The sequence below is a fragment of the Bombyx mori genome, chromosome 13 (genome assembly GCF_030269925.1).
Source record: "Bombyx mori chromosome 13, ASM3026992v2".
NCBI lineage: Eukaryota > Metazoa > Arthropoda > Insecta > Lepidoptera > Bombycidae > Bombyx > Bombyx mori.
Window position 1 is genome coordinate 11,972,882 of NC_085119.1, and position 21,984 is coordinate 11,994,865.

Consider the following 21,984-nt stretch of genomic DNA (forward strand, 5'->3'; position numbering starts at 1 on the left):
TGAGTTTGAATATAGTACTATAATAACCGTACTGTCGCTCTGCCTATTAGAGACTTGAGATTCGGTTTTCCTCAGAATCTTTTTTTTTTGTATTCCATTGAAATTAGTACGAAATACAACGGTGGAAGGAAATCGTATTAACCTCAGGATTCTCAGTTAACACAATCAAAAAATATTTTTTCACTCCCAACACTTATGATGCTAATTATATAAAACATGTAGGGGAGATATTTTTTAACATAATCAAAGATATTTTTAAAATAAAAGAAGAAAATGCCCAAATCCCACATAATCGTAATATTTATTCTAAATAAAACAATTTCATAATTTCTCCGATGTCAATAAAATACATTTTTATACATACATACATACATAGTTTTTTTTCTATTACAGGAAATAGTCTCATATGACTCAAGGATGTAATAATATAATTATAAATGATTTAATTGCTCATTTTTTTTTGTGTGATTTGCCTTTGAGTTTATCTCAATTAAGCAATTATTATGTAGCCAAGTGTATGTAGTCAACTATCTTATCTGGTACTTGGAGCTCTCAGGGCAAGACTTTTTCCTCTTAGTTATTATATAGAATATAGTAGAATCGATCGACTAAGGATACTACTGACTAGCCTGGTAAATACGTGGTAACTGTGAACCGTAGGTCAGATAGGTACATAGGTAAGCAATAAAAAATGCTCATTACACAAGTTTATTACTGAACTGTTGAAACTCAAACCTGATTGACATTGTTATTCCCAAGCGCTCTTTTAACTACACTTAACTATTATTTTTTTTTTGGTCAGGAAGAAATCGCCGAACTCCCACCCTCCACTGGGGATGAGGGCGGGGTATGTCGGAGTAGAATCGACTAAAACCTCCTGTCGCTCAACAACCCACGTCCGAGCCTCACATGAGACAGAACTCATGAAAAGGCAAAGGGGTAAAGTGAAGCGTTTAGTGCGGAGCACATCTCTCCCATCACCCTCCCCCTCGGGACGCCGGGCCAGCGATCGTCGGCGTCACGACCACCAGCCCTCTCAGTCGGCAGGCTGTCCGTAGCCCGCCTAGATGGCGCCGGTTTCAATGGGTTATCCTACGAAATACCCCGCTGGGTCAGAACCAGCGTGGGTCGAGGATAGCCGGCCTTCCATCACCCGGATGCTCTTGCGTAAAACGCGTGCAGAGCAGCTTGCACGTCGTCTTCTTAGGCCCCCTTCGCCGGGCCCCAGACCGACATATGAGGGGGAGCCGAAACACCAGGAAGGACCAAGGCTTAGGCGAGTTCCGCCTCCCTGGCCCCCGCTCGACGGTGGCGGGCTTGTGCGTCTCTCACGCGCCCCGCCGCCTCCTTCTGCGAGATGGTGCACTCGCAGAAGTCGAGCATCGCCTTCCACGACTCGTCGTCGCCGAGCATCGATGCCACAACACTCGGCAACGACAAATCGTTTCCTATTTTTGTGACGAGAACGCGGCGCCACCCCTCCCATTCGGGGCAGGCAACGAGCGTGTGCTCCGCCGTGTCCAAGCCGCAACCACAATGGAAGCTCTCTGCCGTCGGCTCGGCTCCGATCCGATGTAGGAACTCACCGAAGCAACCATGGCCAATGAGCACCTGCGTGAGCCGGAAAGTGAAGCGTCCTCTATCACGATTCACCCAATCCACAAGAATCGGGCGAATCGCCTCGACGGTCCTACGACCAGCCGAAGGATCGGCCAGCCGCCTGGACACACTTAACTACTTAGCACTAAGTATTATAAATTTATGAGACATATTTATATTGTCTACTGATAATAATACAATTAAAGACAACGTCTCATTTCTTCTAACTCATATTTATATCCACATCGATGCACCCGTCAACCGCCTGTGAAATAATTTCAGAAGACCAAAATTGGCAATCCATATGAATTGATTAATTGACCTGAATTGAAAGCCTGGCTGCATCCACAGCCACGCATCCACAGTGCGTTTCCAGAGATCTTTTTTGCCACGTACCATCCGGCTATGGAATGAGCTCCCCTCCACGGTGTTTCCTGAGCGCTATGACATGTCCTTCTTCAAACGAGGCTTATGGAGAGTATTAAGCGGTAGGCAGCGGCTTGGCTCTGCCCCTGGCATTGCTGAAGTCCATGGGCAACGGTAACCACTCACCATCAGGTGGGCCGTATGCCCGTCTGCCTACAAAGGCAATAAAAAAAAAAAAAAAAAAAAAAAACTGGAAGAACTTTGAAGGATCACTATTATTCTCACGCTATGAAATATTGAAGTGGGTGACATGACGTCCGGTACATTCGTGTTGAGCGATGCACCGGTGTTCGAATCTCAGGCGGGTACCAATTTTTCTAATGAAATACGTACTCAACAAATATTCACGATTTAATTCCACGGTGAAAGAATAACATCGTGTAATAAAAATCATACCTGCAAAATTATAATTTGCGTAATTACTGGTGGTAGGACCTCTTGTGAGTCCGCGCGGGTAGGTTCCGCCACCCTGCCTATTTCTGCCGTGAAGCAGTAATGCGTTTCGATTTGAAGGGCGGGGCAGCCGTTGTAACTCAAGGTGGGTGGCGCATTTGCGTTGTGGATGTCTATGGGCTCCAGTAACCACTTAACACCAGGTGGGCTGTGAGCTCATCCACCCATCTAAGTAATAAAAAAAATAAAAAAGTAGTAACCGATTCGCATTATAAACGCCATCTTCGTGTTTACGCAAAAAAAATATCTGTAAACTTCTTCTAAAACCTTTATCTAGGCAACAGTACAAACTGACATAGTTTCTCATTAATTAAGGGCAGTAACTCGGAAGCCGATCAATATTGCTGTATAGGTGAAATTCGAGTACTACACATGCGTCATCGGCCCAACAAAACTGACATACGTGCGGTCAATTGAATCAATCATCATTTTTAGCGTCCAAACAAATAAAAATATTAATAGGTACAGTACAATGTGCGTCACTTTTTCAATCGTCAGTTAAACACGAAATTACAAATACTAGAGGTTCCGCAGTAGTCGAAATTCGACTATAATTAATTGGAATTGTTTCATAAGTTTGTAAACTATTATGATTGTATTTTATACTTCTATAATCACACATTTCGCCAAGGCTGCACTAGAAAAAAATATTAATAAAGACAAACAATATTTAATCTATTCTCAATTTGACCACAGACGTGAAGAACAAAAGTTTGACAATAAATAGTACGCATGCGTGTGTGCGTCAAATACATGGTATGTAGTGTGTGTAATGTTTTCTTTATTAATTTAATGTATCTTTTATGCGTTATTTAAAAAAAATATTAGCATTGTGCACTTCTTCTCTATATTCTCTATAAGTGTGGAAAATTTCATACTCCTCCGTCCGCACAATTTTCGTAAAAAGGGATACAAATTTTTTGCTTCACGTATTAATATATAGATATAGTTAACAAACACTTCAATCGTTTTGAAAGATCTTTTAAATTCCGTTTTTGAAAGCTAACATTTTCATTTTTCATTGATTTAGTCACTGATATTCTAAAATCTAAACGATTGGTTTAAATCATTTTAAATCCAATATCATATTTTATGTATTCAATTAATTTTATTTTCTCCGTGGTTTTCCTCAACTTTTATATTGAATTAAACGGAGCTCATTATTGGAATAATATCTATTTTATCTTTCAACTTGTAGAAGTAGTCTAGTTTTAAACTGGTCACAAAATAGTTTTTTCATGTTATTGTGCTACAAGATTAGAATTACTAGTTTCAACTTTAAAAAAATCTGAGAAGGAATCATAAATTTTATTTAAAATTCATTTAAAATTTAATATTATTTTTTACGCGTTCATTTTATTACGCATGACATTAAGGATTTTCAAAATTTAATGAAATATGAATATGGGTACCTATATAATTAAAATAGTCCTAAGAAATTGTGTCACGTAGTTTCAAACAATTTGAAACAAAAAACTATACGTGAGACCTTAGAACTTGTATCTCAGGGTGAGTGGCGCATTTGCGTTGTGGATGTCTATGGGCTCCAGTAACCACTTAGCACCGGGTGGGCTGTGAGCTCGTCCACCCATCTAAGCAATAAAAAATAAACTATAAAAAGATTTTTATATTAAGCTAGAGGTGTTATTTAGGTCATAAATTCACAAAGAAATACTACAATATAGGTATGTCATAACGGGGAATTAGAATTACGAAATAATAATAATTATGAATCCAAATACCTACCTACCTATACCTACATTTTGTTTTTAGACTGAATTTAAACTTGCGTTTATTATTTGAAATTTCAAATTTTCCGATGTTTTGAATACGTTTTTGTGATTACGAATAATTGTTATTTGGAGATTTCTGTTCAGCGATATTTGAACATTGTGCTAATTATTGTTTAATTTTAATTTAATATATTTTTTTAAATATATTACTATTGGGGGTACACCTCGCCGAGTATGGAATGATATAGAGGTAGAAGAAAGCACAGTCTTCTTACGCGTGAAAGTTTCCCTCGAACGTGGGAATAACTTTGCTATGGAAAGCGTAGAGGATCTGTGACAGGACCATTCCCTTCGGAACGCCGGCCTTGACTGAGCGCACTGACGATTTAGAGACCGCGACGAGGTAGGTTCTGCTCTCCAGGTACTACGCCAGCAGTCACACTTAGGCGTGCTGAAGGTCCGTTTCCTGCAACAACTTGTAGACCAGTCCCGCGTGTCAGACACGGTCGAAGGGTTTCTCGATTTAGAGTTATACCGGTCCGCCAAGTAAAGCAGGACACGGACGAAATGCAGCGTTGTCGAGTGACCGCTACGAAACCCGAATTGTTCTGGTCCAAGAATGATGTGCACCCACATATTTCTCAGCAGCAGCCGCTTTAATAACCTGCCTATGTGCGACAGCAGAGTGATCGGAAGATAACTAGAGAGCCTTCGCCTAACCTTGCCCAATTTCCCGGGAAATGGCCTGTGGATAGAATGAACTTAAACAGTCGTGTGATACCAAACACGATCACTCCAGGAAGGTGGAAAAAGGCTTAGGGGAATACCGCCCTCACCGGACGCCTTGCGCTTCTTAATCGCGCATCTTAACGCGCTAAAAAGTTTTCAGTATAAAAATATCAAATCTTTTAGTTTCAATTAGGTACTCTGATACAAGTAACACAGTACTATGACGGCTTCATAAAAGATATATCGGGATTGCAAAATAAATATTTTGAAGACGTCGTGGCCTAAAGGATAAAACGTCCGGTGTATTCGTATGTAGCGATGCACCGGTGTTCGAATCCCGCAGGCGGGTACCAATTTTTCTAATAATATACGTACTCAACAAATGTTCACGATTGACTTCCACGGTGAAGGAATAACATCGTGTAATAAAAATCAAACCCGTTAAATTATAATTTGCGTAATCACTGGTGGTAGGACCTCTTGGGAGTCTGAACGGGTAGGTACCACCACCCCGCCTATTTCCGCCGTGAAGCAGTAATGCGTTTCGGTTCGAAGGGTGGGGTAGCCGTTGTAACTATACCTTATAACTTATACCTCGAGGTGGGTGGCGCATTTACGTTGTAGATGTCTATGGGCTCCAGTAACCACTTAATATCAGATGGGCTGTGAGCTCGTCCACCCAACTAAGCAATAAAAAATAAAATAAAAAAAAAGTTTATTACTTCTGATCATCAGACCATTAAAATATGACACTTGAACAATTCTTAATTTTTTCTGTTGTAGTCTACACATTTGCTATTTAAATATGTATACATATAAATATATTATTAATAAGTATTAATAGTGTATGTTTTAAATATGCATTGGCAAGCCAGCTATTCAGGTCTAGACTTGATTATTATAACAACATTTTTCAACAATAATTTTGAATTAATTTTGGCTAATACCACTTTTCAATCGTCTGTCAGGAATAAAATTCTCATTAGATTAACTTTACTGTCACTAATTCGTATCCTGCTTTTCGATTAAAGCCTCACCATTCAAGAAAAGGGTTATCATTCATTAAAGTGAAAGTCAAATCAACTTACAACGTACACACATAATTATTTATATTAACATTATACATCAGGTGGGCTGTGAGCTCGTCCATCCATCTAAGCAAAAATAATAATAATAATAATATATTTACAAAATCTGTAACTTAGATTATGTTTTTTTTTTTTACATAACTTAATGTTTTCACACGTAATCAAATTTTATTAGGTTAGTATTGTTTGACGTCCAAAGTCAATAATCGGATGATCCGGCACAAAGTATCACCTACTTATCGCCGCTCACAACCACGGTGTGAATGGGGCACACACACACAATAGCAACTTTCTATCCAATAAATTTATTAAGCGCATCGCTTCTGTGTTTGTGTGGTCTGAATGATTTGAAGGCGCAGTAGTCAAGCAATTCATTTGAAATCGACCTTGTATCGCAGTAGATGGCGGAATTCACGTTGTGATATTATTATCTATGACTACCGGTAATCACTTCACACCGGGTGGGTCGAGCTCTTCTATCTATTTTGGGCAATAATAAATATGACATGTTACTTTTTTTTAAGAATTTTAATATATTTATTTATAATAATTATTAATATAATTTATGATTTTAAATGATGTTCGTGTCTTGAATGTTTGATGGTTAGACCTGTTTTCGAACTAAATATTATTAATGAGTCGTAATATGTACATACATACATCGAGCATCCCGGGGTCGTGCACTGCTAGTTCAATAGTTTTAAGATAATTCTTTTTTTTTTAATTTTTGTCGATTCAGCCAAATTTTATTGTTCCTTGTTATTTTATTATCCCCTATTTTGTAACTGTTTGCATAGGTAAATAATTATTTAAAAAATTATATCTTAACGACTTAACGACGATTATAACTTAACGAGAATAAAGATATTTTTAATCATAAAACTTTAAAAATCGTAAAAGTGTGTGCTAATTAACCCAAAAGCTATAATATATTTGTAAAAAGTAGTTCCTAAACTCCTAACTATCAAGAAGTAATATATGATCTCATGTCATTTCAGAATACGAAGTGTATAGATTTGATAGTCACTATTAAGCTGCTTACCCGATATTGATAAAGCTCCGTTGTAAACACCTATAACCAGAGGTAGTCCACTGCCACTCTCCTGCTCCAAAAAGAAATTGTGAAAGAGTATTCCGAATGCATTCGAAGATCCAAATCCCAGCATCTAAAAGAGATGAAGAAACTGATAAAATTAATTTACCATTCTAATTAAAGTATATTTATACATAAAGAGGACGAGGTCCAATGGCAGCTTTCAATGCTCCATAAATCATTTGAGGCTATTGCGTAAGGGCGAATTTACATTACGAAATTAGTGGCATGAAATTAATTTCGTGACATTAGTTTTACCAACAGTTTCACGTGCAATTTAATATTTTCGTAATGTATGCATTAATTTCATGAATGCAAATAAGTTTCGTGCCCTGCGCGATTTTTTGGTGAAATTAGCGTCATGCAACTAATTTCATAGTGTAGACGCGACGTGAAACTAATGCTACTTCGATAAGGCTATGACTACCCCGCTGACTAGGTAGATGACTAGGCCGCTGACTTCTCCCCAAATCCTGATCACGCAGGAGCCAGTCACCGTCGACGCCCTAAACACGTCCTTACGGATCCATCAGATCCAATAACCTTTGCATTAGACGCCTTCAGCTCTAACACTAGGAGCAGGCTTAGGGACTTCGGTAACCGTATTCGTCGAACTCGACAAAGAGTTCGCCGTGCCACCTAACCCATGAATCAGCTCGCTGAGTTTCTCGCCGGATCTTCTCAGCGGGTCGCGATTCCGATCCGGTAGTAGAATCATTCGCGAAGCAGCTGCTCTTAAGTTGTTAGGTCTCCTTCGGAGGCGCTCGAGTAGCTGTTAGCAAATCCCACCCCTCCTGGCTGAGTCTTTGCTCACCCACCTGTCCTGGTGAAACTGGAAAGGCCTCCGGGCCACAAGTAATCCTTCAATCATAAAAAAAAAAGAAACTAATGTTGCGAAGGGGCCTGCGCTGTGCGGACGTGTGTATTGTTAGCTCGCGCGCGCTTCAAGCGTTGAAAATGGCTAACCAACGATGGAGTACAGATAAAAATATAAAATTCATTAATGAATATCAGCAACAAGAGTGTCTCTGGGACCCTACACCTACAGTAAAGAATCAAAATTATTTTCACTCATTCGAAAATAGCTTTATAGTTCTCAGGATCTTCATCTGCTAATTCAGAGACCAACTTCATTGCACCTAAATGCCTTCTTGTTAACCATCCTCGAATCTACCAACGTCCTTTTTTCTTGATAGTATTTTTTTAAGTTTTTAGGTATATAAGCATTTCTTTAGTTACTATTAATATAGCAAAATATAGCTTTGATGCTGTTGGCGCCATGGTTTCTGCGATACTGTGGATTTCACGACACTAATTTTTTTACGAAATTACTTTCGCATATTATTATATCGAAACTACTTTCGTGAAACTGAGTTCAACAGGCATGACACTAATTTCGTAATGTCAATTCCGGATTTAACGAGCGCGTTACGACCTGGCATGTGACGGAAGCATGGTCCTGCCCATTTATACTGCATAGCAACTCATGCATCCTAGTTTGAAATTTATGCCATAGGTATTGCATATCATTGGAATCAACTAATAGCTAGACATATTGAGAATCGATACTTATCTGTCAAGTGGCATTAAATCATACCTTTTTCAAGGGACACCCGTTGTTATTGAAACTTCGCAGCCGTATTTAAGTTGCGATATATATATATATATATATGGGAACGGTTTACCGCTATGTGAGCCAAAAGCTCTGATGCCCATTTACGCTGATAGCAGCAATATAGCAAGAAGTACCACTTCGGCTTATCACTACAAAATTTAGAATCCCAATAAATTATGTATTTTATTTCATTGCCAGGGAAAGACTGCCCTTATTTCTTGCGATGTCTCCCAGCCAAATATGTAATTATTATCATCAAATTCGTTCATCATATCATATATTTTGAGCCCGCAAAGATATAACCTAGCTAGAAGCCTTTTTTATTTTAGGTAAGCTACAGCAAACGTGTTCTTTATGATATTCCATTTCAAAAATTGTTTAGGGACTATTATCGCGAATGAATTGTGGTTGCCAATGGTAATAAACATAGTTATTGGGTATTTAACGCCATGTCAAACACGAATTTGTATGAAAATGGTGTTGGAATTCATAAATTTTAATTGGAAGTTTGTTCTGACATCCTTAAAATTATAATTTAAAAGACTGTTCTGAACAGTTTACATAATTTTGTAATTTCCCGTCAAATCTATAATTTGATGCAAAATTTAATTGAGTTAATTAAAATGATTCGAAAAAATCTACATCAGATATTAAGGATGGCAGCTTCGCGGAATCACCTCACCTACACCACCAGGGCGGGTGCATTTAGTAAATTTAAGGAAGTCTTATTAGGAACACATAAACTCTGAAAACTGAATATGATTAAGAATTCTTAGTCTTATTACTTGATATAAATACATCGGACATACAAAGCTAACAAAATATTTATATTTTAGTAATATAAAAAAAAAATTGTTTATAAAAAGTAACGTGGTCATTGCAATTGTGTTAGCAAATTGACATGCTCTATATAAAGAATCGCCCCTCTGACGCCAGTGCTCGTCTCGAATTGGGCCCGGTAACTCCATTCCCGCCGTATTTTTTTTTTACAGACGCATACCCTTGGCCTCTAATACCAAGTACTTAGGGGTCACCCTCGACAGAGGGATGACATTCGGTCCTCACGTCAGTACGCGACCAAGCCGCGTTCGACACTACCCTATGATCAGCAAGCAAAATAATTGTCCCTTCGTAACAAGGTGACACTCTACAAAACATGCATACGTTCCGTCACGACCTATGCAAGTGTAGTGTTCGCTAACGTGGCCCACATGCACATTAATCATCTTCAGCCGGTCATTGTTCTTGTCGAACCCGTTCTTTGCGACGAAGGGCTCGGCGAGTAAACTAACCCTCAGACACAGCCCACTGAGTTTCTCGCCGGATCTTCTCAGTGGGTCGCTTTTCCGATCCGGTGGTAGATTCTGCGATACACGGCTCTTGCTAAGGTTCGTGTTAGCAACATCGTCAGGTTCGAGACCCGTGAGTTCACCTACTAGCCCGGCGAGCTGACACGGTCTCTCTAAACCACCAGCTTAGGGGTAGGAAAAAAAATCCTCCTCAGCTCATCCAATTCTGTTTCGGCAGGATAGCCATCGAAGCACCGTTGTGCATGAGGAATGTTGGTCTTCACGAGGACCTAAATTTAGAAACGATGCGTAAAAATAGAAAAAAAGGGTCAGACCGCTAGCACCAGGCTCTAGATGCGGCACGATAACCCACCTATTGTGATTGCCGCTAAATTATAATAATATGTCAGACCCTGGAAACGGGACAATGCAAAGCCGCTGTCACCCAAAACATGTCTTGTCGGTTTTATTTATTTATTGCTTAGTTCACGGGCTCACGACCCATCTGGTGTTAAATGGTTACGGAGCCCATACACACCTACGATCTAAATGCCACCACCCACCTCGAGATATGAGTTCTTAGGTCTCAGTTTTTACAGTGCAACAGCAGCCCTGCCCTTCAAACCGAAATGGATTACTGCTTCACGGTAGAAATAAGCAGGGTGGTGGTACCTACCCGTACGGACTCACAAAATGTCCTACCATCAGTAATTACGCAAATTATATTTTTGCGGATTTCATTTTTATTACACGATGTTATCCCTTCACGGTGGAAGTCAATCGTGAACCATAGTCAAGTACGTTTAGAAAAACTGATACCTGTCTTCGGGATTCAAATACCAATGCATCGCTTAATACGATTACATCGGACGTCTCATCCTTTAGGCCACGATGACTTTAAATCTGATCTTCTGGATTCGCTCAAACTCCTCATCGACATACATACGAACTAGACCATAGACACAAACCACCGAGCTTCTAAGTTTCGTCTGATCTTCTCAGTGGGTCGTGATTCCGATACCGTGGTAGATTCAGCGAAACAGTGCTTTTCCTAAGCCCAATGTTCGCAAATTCTCTCAAATTGAGCCCGCGGGCTTACGTACCGATCCACGTGTGACTGAAATAGCCAATTAGGCTGTCAGCGATTAGGTAGGAAAAAAAACATAGTGATGTGCCTTCAAAATCATGAATATGCGGAAGTAAAGAATAAATTAATTTAAATTAACTCACAAAGTTAATGGAGAAATATAATAACCATTATAATGTACAGCACTTCCCGTTGATCAACAAATAATTTGTTAACTATCTTTACAAAACTATGTTATTAGCATAAGGAATAAGCTTTTGTCGATGATTTAGTTAAAACGTTTTCAATATTTGTTTTAATCGACAATGATTCTTGTCTAGTATACAATTGATATTATTGTAGTCCATTACACAAATGATAAACCATTAACGTCAAAACGTTTACAACGACATGTAATGGACACGGTTAAGGTAATAAAAGGGAATAATTTCGATGAGAGTTTGGAATGAGCTCCCCTCAATCTGAACCTGAAATCCGCTTCAAATTGAATTTCAATAAGTTTCCCGAGCGCTGTGACATGTTTTTCTTCAAACGAGGCTTACGGAGAGTACTTAGCGGCAGGCTGCGGCTTGGCTCTGACACCGGCAATGCGGAAGTCCATGTTCGACGGTAACCACTCACCATAAGGTGGGTAGTATGCTCGTCTGCCTACAAGGGCATCATCATTTTATCATTTTTTGTTGCCTAGACTAGAGAAAGAGTATCTAGCCAGCCTGGCGTGAGGGTTAGTGACTCCTAGAAACATCACAATGTCAAAGTCTTCTCACTTTGAGATACGACATCTAAATCTCGGGTTTATTGTATACAAGCGGCTGATGAGCCCCTCAAACTGAGACTTACCTGAGTGGTACCTACCCATGCGGACTCACAAGACGTCCACCAGTAAATAAATAAAATAATTTAAATGAATTGATCATTTACTTCTGCATATTCATGATTTTGAAGGCGCATCAGTTTGTTTTTCCTCGAAATTCGCTGCCAGGGCAGAATTCATACTTCTTTTAAATATTACATAGACAACACTACACAACTGCCACCAATCGCCTTAGGATAAAAGGTATGTCTCAATTACATGGGAAAATGAGAAATCATCAATCTAAGCACAGGCGCGTTCATGCACCATACTTTTCGTCAGAAATTATTTGCCACTTATCATATCACGGCTCTAAGATTAAGTTCCCTACGCGGTATTTCTTAGGTGAACCATCTTACTTAAAACGAGATTTGACAAAGTTCAGCGCGGTGGCCAATGACTTGGCTGTGACCCTGGAATTGCTAATGTAAAGGACATTAACAGCAGTAATAGCACTAGCATTAGTAGGCTGTGACCCTGGAATTGCTAATGTAAAGGACATTAATAGCAGTAATAGCACTAGCATTAATAGGCTGTGACCCTGGAATTGCTAATGTAAAGGACATTAATAGCAGTAATAGCACCGCCATCATAAAGTAAAGGCAACCATTAGGTAATCCGTAAACCTGCCTTCGTAGATAAGAACAAACATTCAGAAATTCATAACATCTTATACCTAGTATACTGGTGGTACGACCTCTGTGAGTCCGCGCGGGTAGGTACCACCACCCTGCCTATTTCTGCCGAGAAGCAGTAATGCGTTTCGGTTTGAAGGGTGGGGTAGCCGTTGTAACTATACTTGAGACCTTAGAACTTATATCTCAAGGTGGGTGGCGCATTTTACTTTGTAGATGTCTATGGGCTCCAGTAACCACTTAATACCAGGTGGGTTGTGAGCTCATCCACCCATCTAAGCAATAAAAAATAAAAAAAAACTTTAAACGAGCAATTCTTGTATATTAATATATATATAACGTGAATCTCGGAAACGGCTCGAACGATTTTCATAAAATTTTGTATACAGGGGATTTTGGGGGCGATAAATCGATCTAGCTACGATCTAGCTACGATTTATTTTCAGAAAATGTTGTTATATTCGTGTTTTCAATAATCAACTTTACCCGACATCTATTGGCGAATAATAATACTATTTTTCTTAATTGAGGGCAACTAACCCCTTTAAAGACACAACAAGATGGCGTTATCAAAAAAAAACCGGTCATCATCTAGTAATAAATAATTTAGACCATCGTGTTGTGTATTGCAATTGTTTATTAAGGTTTCAGGAACCACTTAACACCCGGTGACTCATGAGTTCGTTCACCTATCTAAGGAATAAATAACAACTCACAGCAAAACATATCGCAAAAAAAACTAATGTTTTCCGCATGTATCTAATAATCAGCTACAGAAAATAAACTTGAACTCTAATGTAAAACAGCCAAAAAAGTCTAGTATTCGAATTCTTCGTTCCGATTAAAAATATATTTCGCATTAATAAAGATGTGACAGCTCTAAAATATTAGATCTCGATCTACCCCGACCCAGTTAACTTGTCCAAGAGATAAAAATAAATACAATAAGTTATATTTTTTCATCACAAACAAAATATGCAATTTCAATAAATTAGCATTAAGATTGCTTGGTTACAGCTCATTTGACTTTCAAAATTCTAAATTAGTTAACAGGTTTCGGACAGCTGCTGTGAAATTTCTTTCTCCAAAAAGCTTTACGGCTTCTGCAGGTAACTTAGCAAGACCAACTTCAAACGAGAAGTAGCATGAGATAGGCTCCAAATTCACTGATACACAAAAATGAACACTACCTTAAATTATATAATATTTTAGTTTTAAATTTTTTATCATTTATACTATACATACAAATATGTAAAGGCAGACAGTAAGATCAAAAAAAATTATAACGCCACGACCAACGGAATGAATTTTAACGTGTTACATTAAGGTTACTTCGTTATTTAAAGAGACTATTCAGAAAGAGAGAGAGAGAGAGATATATTGGGAACAACAGCAATTACCGTCGAATAACCACTTACGAATGGAACTATCTAGAACTACCTAAAAATTAATGAACTACCGAATCTGTTAACAGATAATTGAGTAAAAATAACAAAATTTACCAACAAAAAGTGAAATTATAACCAAACATAACTATATAGGAACAGTTATCGCTAAACTTCATCAGATATTTATGTGGAATCTAAAATATCTCTTGATATAGTTTTTTTTTTTTTCGTTTTTCGCTACTCTTACGCTTTAGCTATTTTTACGGCATAATCTCACGTCATTATATTGTTTTCGATGTTTCGAATACTTTACAGTTTTCATGGCCACTGCCACTGACGACTAAGGCTTTCTTCGTCGATATTTGATTATTGTGCTAACTACCGCCCATTTTTCTATAAAAAATATTTATAGGCTTTTGAAGTTTCATTTCACACAAAAAAGACTAATAGTCTTTAGGTCTGGTAATTTGTTTGCCTTAAGATTCTATCTTCACGATAAGATGATTGCTGATGCTAGATAAGCGCCAACCATCTTTTCTATTGATGTTAGAGTAATTTTTTAATTAAAGTACTTGATAGCAGGATGAAAGGCGATTGCATGCAATAGAGATGCGAATGTTGCAATGGATGTGTGGAGTAACAAGAATGGATAAAATACCGAATGAATATGTTAGAGGTGGGTGGCGGAATTTACGTTGTAGATATCTATGGGTTTCCTTAACCACTTAATACCAGGTGGGCCTGGGGTCAGCGAGTCCACCCATGGTAATTATAAAAAAAAGACTAAAATAAGTGCTGTTTTAGAAAAAATATGGTAACCTATAATAATGGTGGTAGGATCTCTTGTGAATCCGTACGGGTAGGTACCACCGCCCCGCCTATTTCTGCCGTGAAGCAGTAAAGCGTTTCGGTTTGAAGGGTGGGGCAGCCGTTGTAACTATACGGAGACCTTAGAACTTATATCTCAAGGTGTGTGGCGCATTTACGTTGTAGATGTCTATGGGTTCCAGTAACCACTTAACACCAGGTGGACTGTGAGCTCCTCCACGCATAGATGCAATAAAAAAAAAAAAAACAAAAAAAATTAAAACGGTGATCAATTTATTTCATAGATACCACAATGTAAATGCATTAATTACGCAAAGGAAACAAACAGTGCAAACTCATATAAAATTAGAATTTGTACATTGACAATAGCAATAACATAAACTAGGTTCTTCCAAATACAGCAGAAAAAATGTGAATCGACTATTTCAGTATTAGCCGATACATAATAACTAACGTCAGGACAGCAAAAAATATGAATCTTAATTTTATTTTTAAGAATAACATTATAATCTTGTTTGGTCCGAGAGCCGTTGGCACTAAACCTATTTTGCGAATATACAAAAGCGTAAGTTTTATTCCTAGATAGAGTTTACATTTGTTTATTTTATTTTATATTCTTTTGATTACACGATAAGTCGGGTTTATGTTTACAAAATACTGTTACAAAAATAGTAAGGAAACCTGTTGTCTATTATATGTTTACATGTTTACTTTTGTGTACACATATGAATATTATGAATGACTAATGAGTTTGTATAACGACCACAGTTCGTTTGTAAATACGACATTACATACGGAGAGACTATTCTGGTTCCATATAAATAATGTTGCGCCGCTCCATCTTTTTCATTGGCAACTTTAGATACGATGGGTAGGATTAAACCACGGTGAAAGCTATGATTGGAATATTAAAAAGGTGAATACTTTTAATGATATTTTTGGAACGATGATAATTAGATAAATTTTTTAACATACGTGATAGAAGAACAATCGTCTCGTGTTATTCACCGATCCACCACAATTTTAGCTTAGCAATAATTAAGTAACTGTAAACACTCATAAATAGACGATAGAAACACGACCATAACTTATAATTTATTTAGTAAGCTGTTGTGGGCGTTACGTTAATTGTATAATTTCAGAGATAATTCTGGTCTGATGAGCCAACTTTTTTTTTCAAGTATGTTCTCGAATTATTAGTAATTTATTTTTTACATTACTACTGAAACGAATTCGATAGCTTGCGACGGGCTTTTAAATATATATTTTTTGTTTTTAATTCACTACCTATGTCCCACTTAATGATGATGGTCAAAGCCGCTCATATGCTAGGCAACTAGGCACTAGAATACCTTATGAAATTTAATAAAGATTCAAATTCAAATTCAAATTCAAAATCATTTATTTCAATTTGGATGTCATCAAAAACACACTTGTTGAATGTCAAAATGTAAAAGAAAATGTTAACTCTACCACCGGTTCCAAAAAAAGCCACAGTCCTGAGAAGAACCGGCGAAACAAACTCAGCGAGCTTTTTTTTAAGAAGAGATACCCTATGATTCGTTAAACATTTAAATAAAGGATGGATTGTTAAAAAATGGGTATGCTGCAATTCTATGATGTGTGTATCACTAATTTTTACGAAAACTTTAATATAATATCATATTAGATTAATTTAGCATACTAAAATAAATTCATATTTTCGAACTTTCAAAGTTGTTCGGAACAAGTTGTGTTAATTAGTTTTTGGATACGCAAAATGTTTTAGCTACATGATATTCGAAGCTAAGAAACATTTTTATTTCATACCAGCTGACCCGGCAAACTTCGCAGTGCCTCAATCGATATATAAAAGACCTAAACTTTTGTACAAAATAAATTTAAAACAAACAATAGGAATCCGTCCGACGGGGGACACATAAAAGGAAAAACAAAATTGTTATTTTTATTTAATTCCGAGCATTTTTATATTTATCTACCTTTTAAACTTTCTCTGGACTTCACAAATAATTCAAGACCAAAATTAGCAAAATCGGTCCAGCCGTTCTCGAGTTTTAGCGAGACTAACGAACAGCAATTCATTTTTATATATATATATATAGGTAGATTCATCATAAATGCACTACTCAATGACGAAATCTTTCACAGTGCATTTCGCGATATACACATTCCGGTTTTACAAAAAGTGTTAGAGAGAGTGGAAACCTTGACATGACAGTGGATTTCTTTTCGACCGTGACATTGTCATTTTTTTATTTGTATTTGGGTCTTGCGCAATTGCCGTTTAGTATACAGAAAGTTAAAGTTATTTAAAAAAAATATTCTAACAGAGCTTCAGATGAAGGGATAGGTAAAGACCCATTATACTGTAATTAAAGCTTTTCAGATAATCTTCTTCATAGTCGTACACTCCTGGCGGAATGAACTCAGCATGAAAATTATCTCAAATGAAGTCAGTTTAAGAATTAAAGTGATGTCAGGCTTCCGTTGGTATTTTCAATCCACCTTTAGTACAGAATAACATTTCGAAATCGTCGTGGCCTAAAGGATAAGACGTCCGGTGGATTCGGATCTAGCGATGCACCGTTGTTTGAATCCCGCATGCGGGTACCAATTTTTCTAATGAAATACGTACTTGACAATTGTTCACGATTGACTTCCACGGTGAAGAAATAACATCGTGTAATAAAAATCAAACCCGTTAAATTATAATTTGCGTAATCACTGGTGGTAGGACCTCTTGGGAGTCTGAACGGGTAGGTACCACCACCCCGCCTATTTCCGCCGTGAAGCAGTAATGCGTTTCGGTTCGAAGGGTGGGGTCGCCGTTGTAACTATACCTTATAACTTATACCTCGAGGTGGGTGGCGCATTTACGTTGTAGATGTCTATGGGCTCCAGTAACCACTTAATATCAGATGGGCTGTGAGCTCGTCCACCCAACTAAGCAATAAAAAAATAAATAAAAAAGAAGTTTATTACTTCTGATCATCAGACCATTAAAATATGACACTTGAACAATTCATAATTTCTGTTGTAGTCTACACATTTGCTATTTAAATATGTATACATATAAATATATTATTAATAAGTATTAATAGTGTATGTTTTAAATATGCATTGGCAAGCCAGCTATTCAGGTCTAGACTTGATTATTACAACAACATTTTTCAACAATAATTTTGAATTAATTTTGGCTAATACCACTTTTCAATCGTCTGTCAGTAGTAGCATTCTCATTAAATTAATTTTACTCCTACTAATTCGTATCCTGATTTTCGATTAAAGCCTCACGATTCAAGAAAAGGGTTGTCATTCATTAAAGTGAAAGTCAAATCAACTTACAACGTACACACATAATTATTTATATTATATAACATTATGCCAATTGCATAGTTAGACCTAGTTACTGGCCAAAGGACAAGAAAAAAACAAAAACACTACAATTATTCTAGTCGTTTATATGTTATAGAAAACTTTCTTATTCCTAAATATACCTATATATTATTATAGTCAATCTTTGTGTTTGACCTCTGCATTCCTAAGCCGTATCTTTAAATCATCGATGATTCTTGTCTATTATTTAATTTAAATGTTATTTTAGTCCATTAGACAAACGAATGATAAACCATAAACGTCGAAGCGTTCCAGCCTTTGAACATGAATTTAGTTTGGTTTACCAATTAAATTTGTTTACAACCGCATGCAATAGACGCGATTATTTTATTTTAAGATCTGAGAGGAGATCGCATCTCACATCATAAAACTTTGTTTTTCAAAAGACAAATGCATAGGAATTTTTTTCGAACAGGAAAACTGGCCAACCGTGATTTGCAGTTTTTTTTTTTAATTATTATTGAAGTAGCTCGACGTATACATATGTAGTTTAGTAATTATTTTAATATTTTTTCAATGCATTTGAATAAAGCAAAACACTTCCTTGTGTATATATGTATTTATAAAATAGCCATTTATTTAGAACTGTCTGTTCTATTTAAAGCAGCTGTATTTAAAGCTAGGAATTTTTCAACTCAATAATTTTCATTCGAACTCAATCGATAAATATTTTCTTTATATGAAACAAAATTCATTATTTCAAAATTTTAAGTATGTTTTAATGATATACACATATGGACTTGTTGTTGTCTGAAATAAAATAAATCATTCATTCATTGATTCATTCTACACTACAACTGGGGAGTAATGAAAAAATTAAGCGGCCCTAACATTGCACCTGTGCGGACTTATAGTCCAAGATCCCAGGGCCACCAAACGTCACGTATTAGGCTTTCCGGAATAACCGTCGAAGCCCCCCATAAAAAAGGCACTCCGAGCCAGTGCCATAACTGTCAGTTGTACGGGCACTCTTCCCGTAATTGTCACGCGCGCTCCCGATGCGTCAAGTGTTTGGGCGATCACGCCACGAGCCTTTGCACTCGCGATCAAAAAACCGCTACGGAACCGCCTAGCTGCGTCCTGTGCCGAACACAGGGTCACCCCGCGAACTACCGTGGTTGCCCCCGAGCCCCTAAAATAAATCGCCGCGTCGCCCGCCAAAACCGCCTCCGAGCTTTCAGCCCAGACATCAAAGCCACGGCACCCTCTGTGCCGAAGGCTAAGCCTGCTTTCGTGCCGGCGTCGGTGCCCAGCGTCTCGGCCTGGGCTAAACCGTTGCCGTACACGAACACGGCTACAACTCTCTCCCCCGCGACTCGTCCCACCCCCGCGATACGTCCCTCCCCCGCGACCTGCCCTCCGACCGCGTCCGACAATCTCGCTCTAGCGATCGACTTTTTTCAGTCGATCAACTTTGATCGCGTTAATGCTTTGGGCGACGCCATTCGCGCCGCCTCCACTGCACAACACTTTATCGCCGTTGTGCAAGAATACGCTGACGTATACGCGTCGTTAAATACGTACGTCCTCCCCTCACTCCGCCGGTAATCAATGGCGTACATAGGTAGAATCAAGCCCCTATCCGTAACGATAGGATTTTTTAACGCTTACGGTCTCGCAAATCAACGTGATCAGGTTTGTGATTTTTTGCGTGACCATCAAATTGACATCTTTTTGGTGCAGGAGACCCTGCTTAAGCCCGCGCGCCGCGACCCTAAAATCGCGAACTACAACATGGTTAGGAACGACAGGCTCACTGCTCGTGGTGGTGGTACCGTCATTTACTATAGAAGAGCCCTGCATTGCGTCCCACTCGACCCCCCCGCGCTTTCTAACATCGAAGCATCAGTATGCCGAATCTCACTGACTGGACACGCGCCGATCGTTATCGCGTCCGTTTATCTTCCACCGGATAAAATCGTTCTAAGTAGTGATATTGAGGCGCTGCTCGGCATGGGAAGCTCTGTCATTCTGGCGGGTGACCTAAATTGTAAACACGTCAGGTGGAACTCTCACACCTCAACCCCTAATGGCAGGCGCCTCGACGCGTTAGTCGATGATCTCGCCTTCGATATCGTGGCTCCGCTGACCCCGACTCACTACCCGCTAAATATCGCGCATCGGCCGGATATACTCGACATAGCGTTATTAAAAAACGTAACTCTGCGCTTACATTCGATTGAAGTAGTTTCAGAGTTAGATTCAGACCATCGTCCCGTCATTATGAAGCTCGGTCGCGCTCCCGATTCCGTTCCCGTCACGAGGACTGTGGTGGATTGGCACACGCTGGGCATCAGCCTGGCTGAATCTGATCCACCATCGCTTCCGTTTAGTCCGGACTCTATCCCGTCTCCTCAGGATACCGCTGAAGCCATAGACATCGTAACGTCACACATCACCTCGCTTTTCGATATCGAGTCGAGGGAACCCGCTCCTCCCCACGACCTCTCACAGCTGGAGTCCCGCAAGGCTCTGTCCTCTCACCCCTCCTATTTAGCTTATTCGTCAACGATATTCCCCGGTCGCCGCCGACCCATTTAGCTTTATTCGCCGACGACACGACTGTTTACTATTCTAGTAGAAATAAGTCCCTAATCGCGAAGAAGCTTCAGAGCGCAGCCCTAGCCCTAGGACAGTGGTTCCGAAAATGGCGCATAGACATCAACCCAGCGAAAAGTACTGCGGTGCTATTTCAGAGGGGAAGCTCCACACGGATTTCCTCCCGGATTAGGAGGAGGAATCTCACACCCCCGATTACTCTCTTTAGACAACCCATACCCTGGGCCAGGAAGGTCAAGTACCTGGGCGTTACCCTGGATGCATCGATGACATTCCGCCCGCATATAAAATCAGTCCGTGACCGTGCCGCGTTTATTCTCGGTAGACTCTACCCCATGATCTGTAAGCGGAGTAAAATGTCCCTTCGGAACAAGGTGACACTTTACAAAACTTGCATAAGGCCCGTCATGACTTACGCGAGTGTGGTGTTCGCTCACGCGGCCCGCACACACATAGACACCCTCCAATCCCTACAATCCCGCTTTTGCAGGTTAGCTGTCGGGGCTCCGTGGTTCGTGAGGAACGTTGACCTACACGACGACCTGGGCCTCGAATCAATTCGGAAATACATGAAGTCAGCGTCGGAACGATACTTCGATAAGGCTATGCGTCATGATAATCGCCTTATCGTTGCCGCCGCTGACTACTCCCCGAATCCTGATCATGCAGGAGCCAGTCACCGTCGACGCCCTAGACACGTCCTTACGGATCCATCAGATCCAATAACCTTTGCATTAGATGCCTTCAGCTCTAATACTAGGGGCAGGCTTAGGGACCCCGGTAACCGTACTCGTCGAACTCGACAAAGAGGTCGACGTGCAACCTAACCCATGCATCAGCCCGCTGAGTTTCTCGCCGGATCTTCTCAGCGGGTCGCGATTCCGATCCGGTAGTAGATTCATTCGCGAAACAATTGCTCTTGAGTTGTTAGGTCTCCTTCGGAGGCGCTCGGGCAGTTGTTAGCAAATCCCACCCCTCTTGGCTGAGCCTTTGCTCGCCCACCTGTCCTGGTGAAACTGGAAAGGCCTTCGGGCCACCAGTAAACTTTCAATCATAAAAAAAAAAAAAAAAAAAAAAAAAAAAAAAAAAAAAAAAAAAAAATAACATCACCTCGACATTAGATAGCTCATCGAAGCAAGTTGTAGCGGAGGACTTCCTTCACCGCTTCATATTGCCCGACGATATTAGGGAACTCCTTAGAGCTAAGAATGCC

At 39.3% G+C, this 21,984-nt stretch overlaps 1 protein-coding gene across 1 annotated transcript in view; it reads right to left on the minus strand.

The window, feature by feature from the left end:
• Window positions 1-21,984, minus strand: part of LOC101745137 (monocarboxylate transporter 7) — a 47,151-nt gene that overhangs the window by 11,405 nt on the left and 13,762 nt on the right. The window contains exon 2 of the mRNA XM_004927750.5: window positions 7,071-7,194. Within this exon, the coding sequence (XP_004927807.1) occupies window positions 7,071-7,194 (124 nt within the window). The remainder of the gene's footprint in view (window positions 1-7,070; window positions 7,195-21,984) is intronic.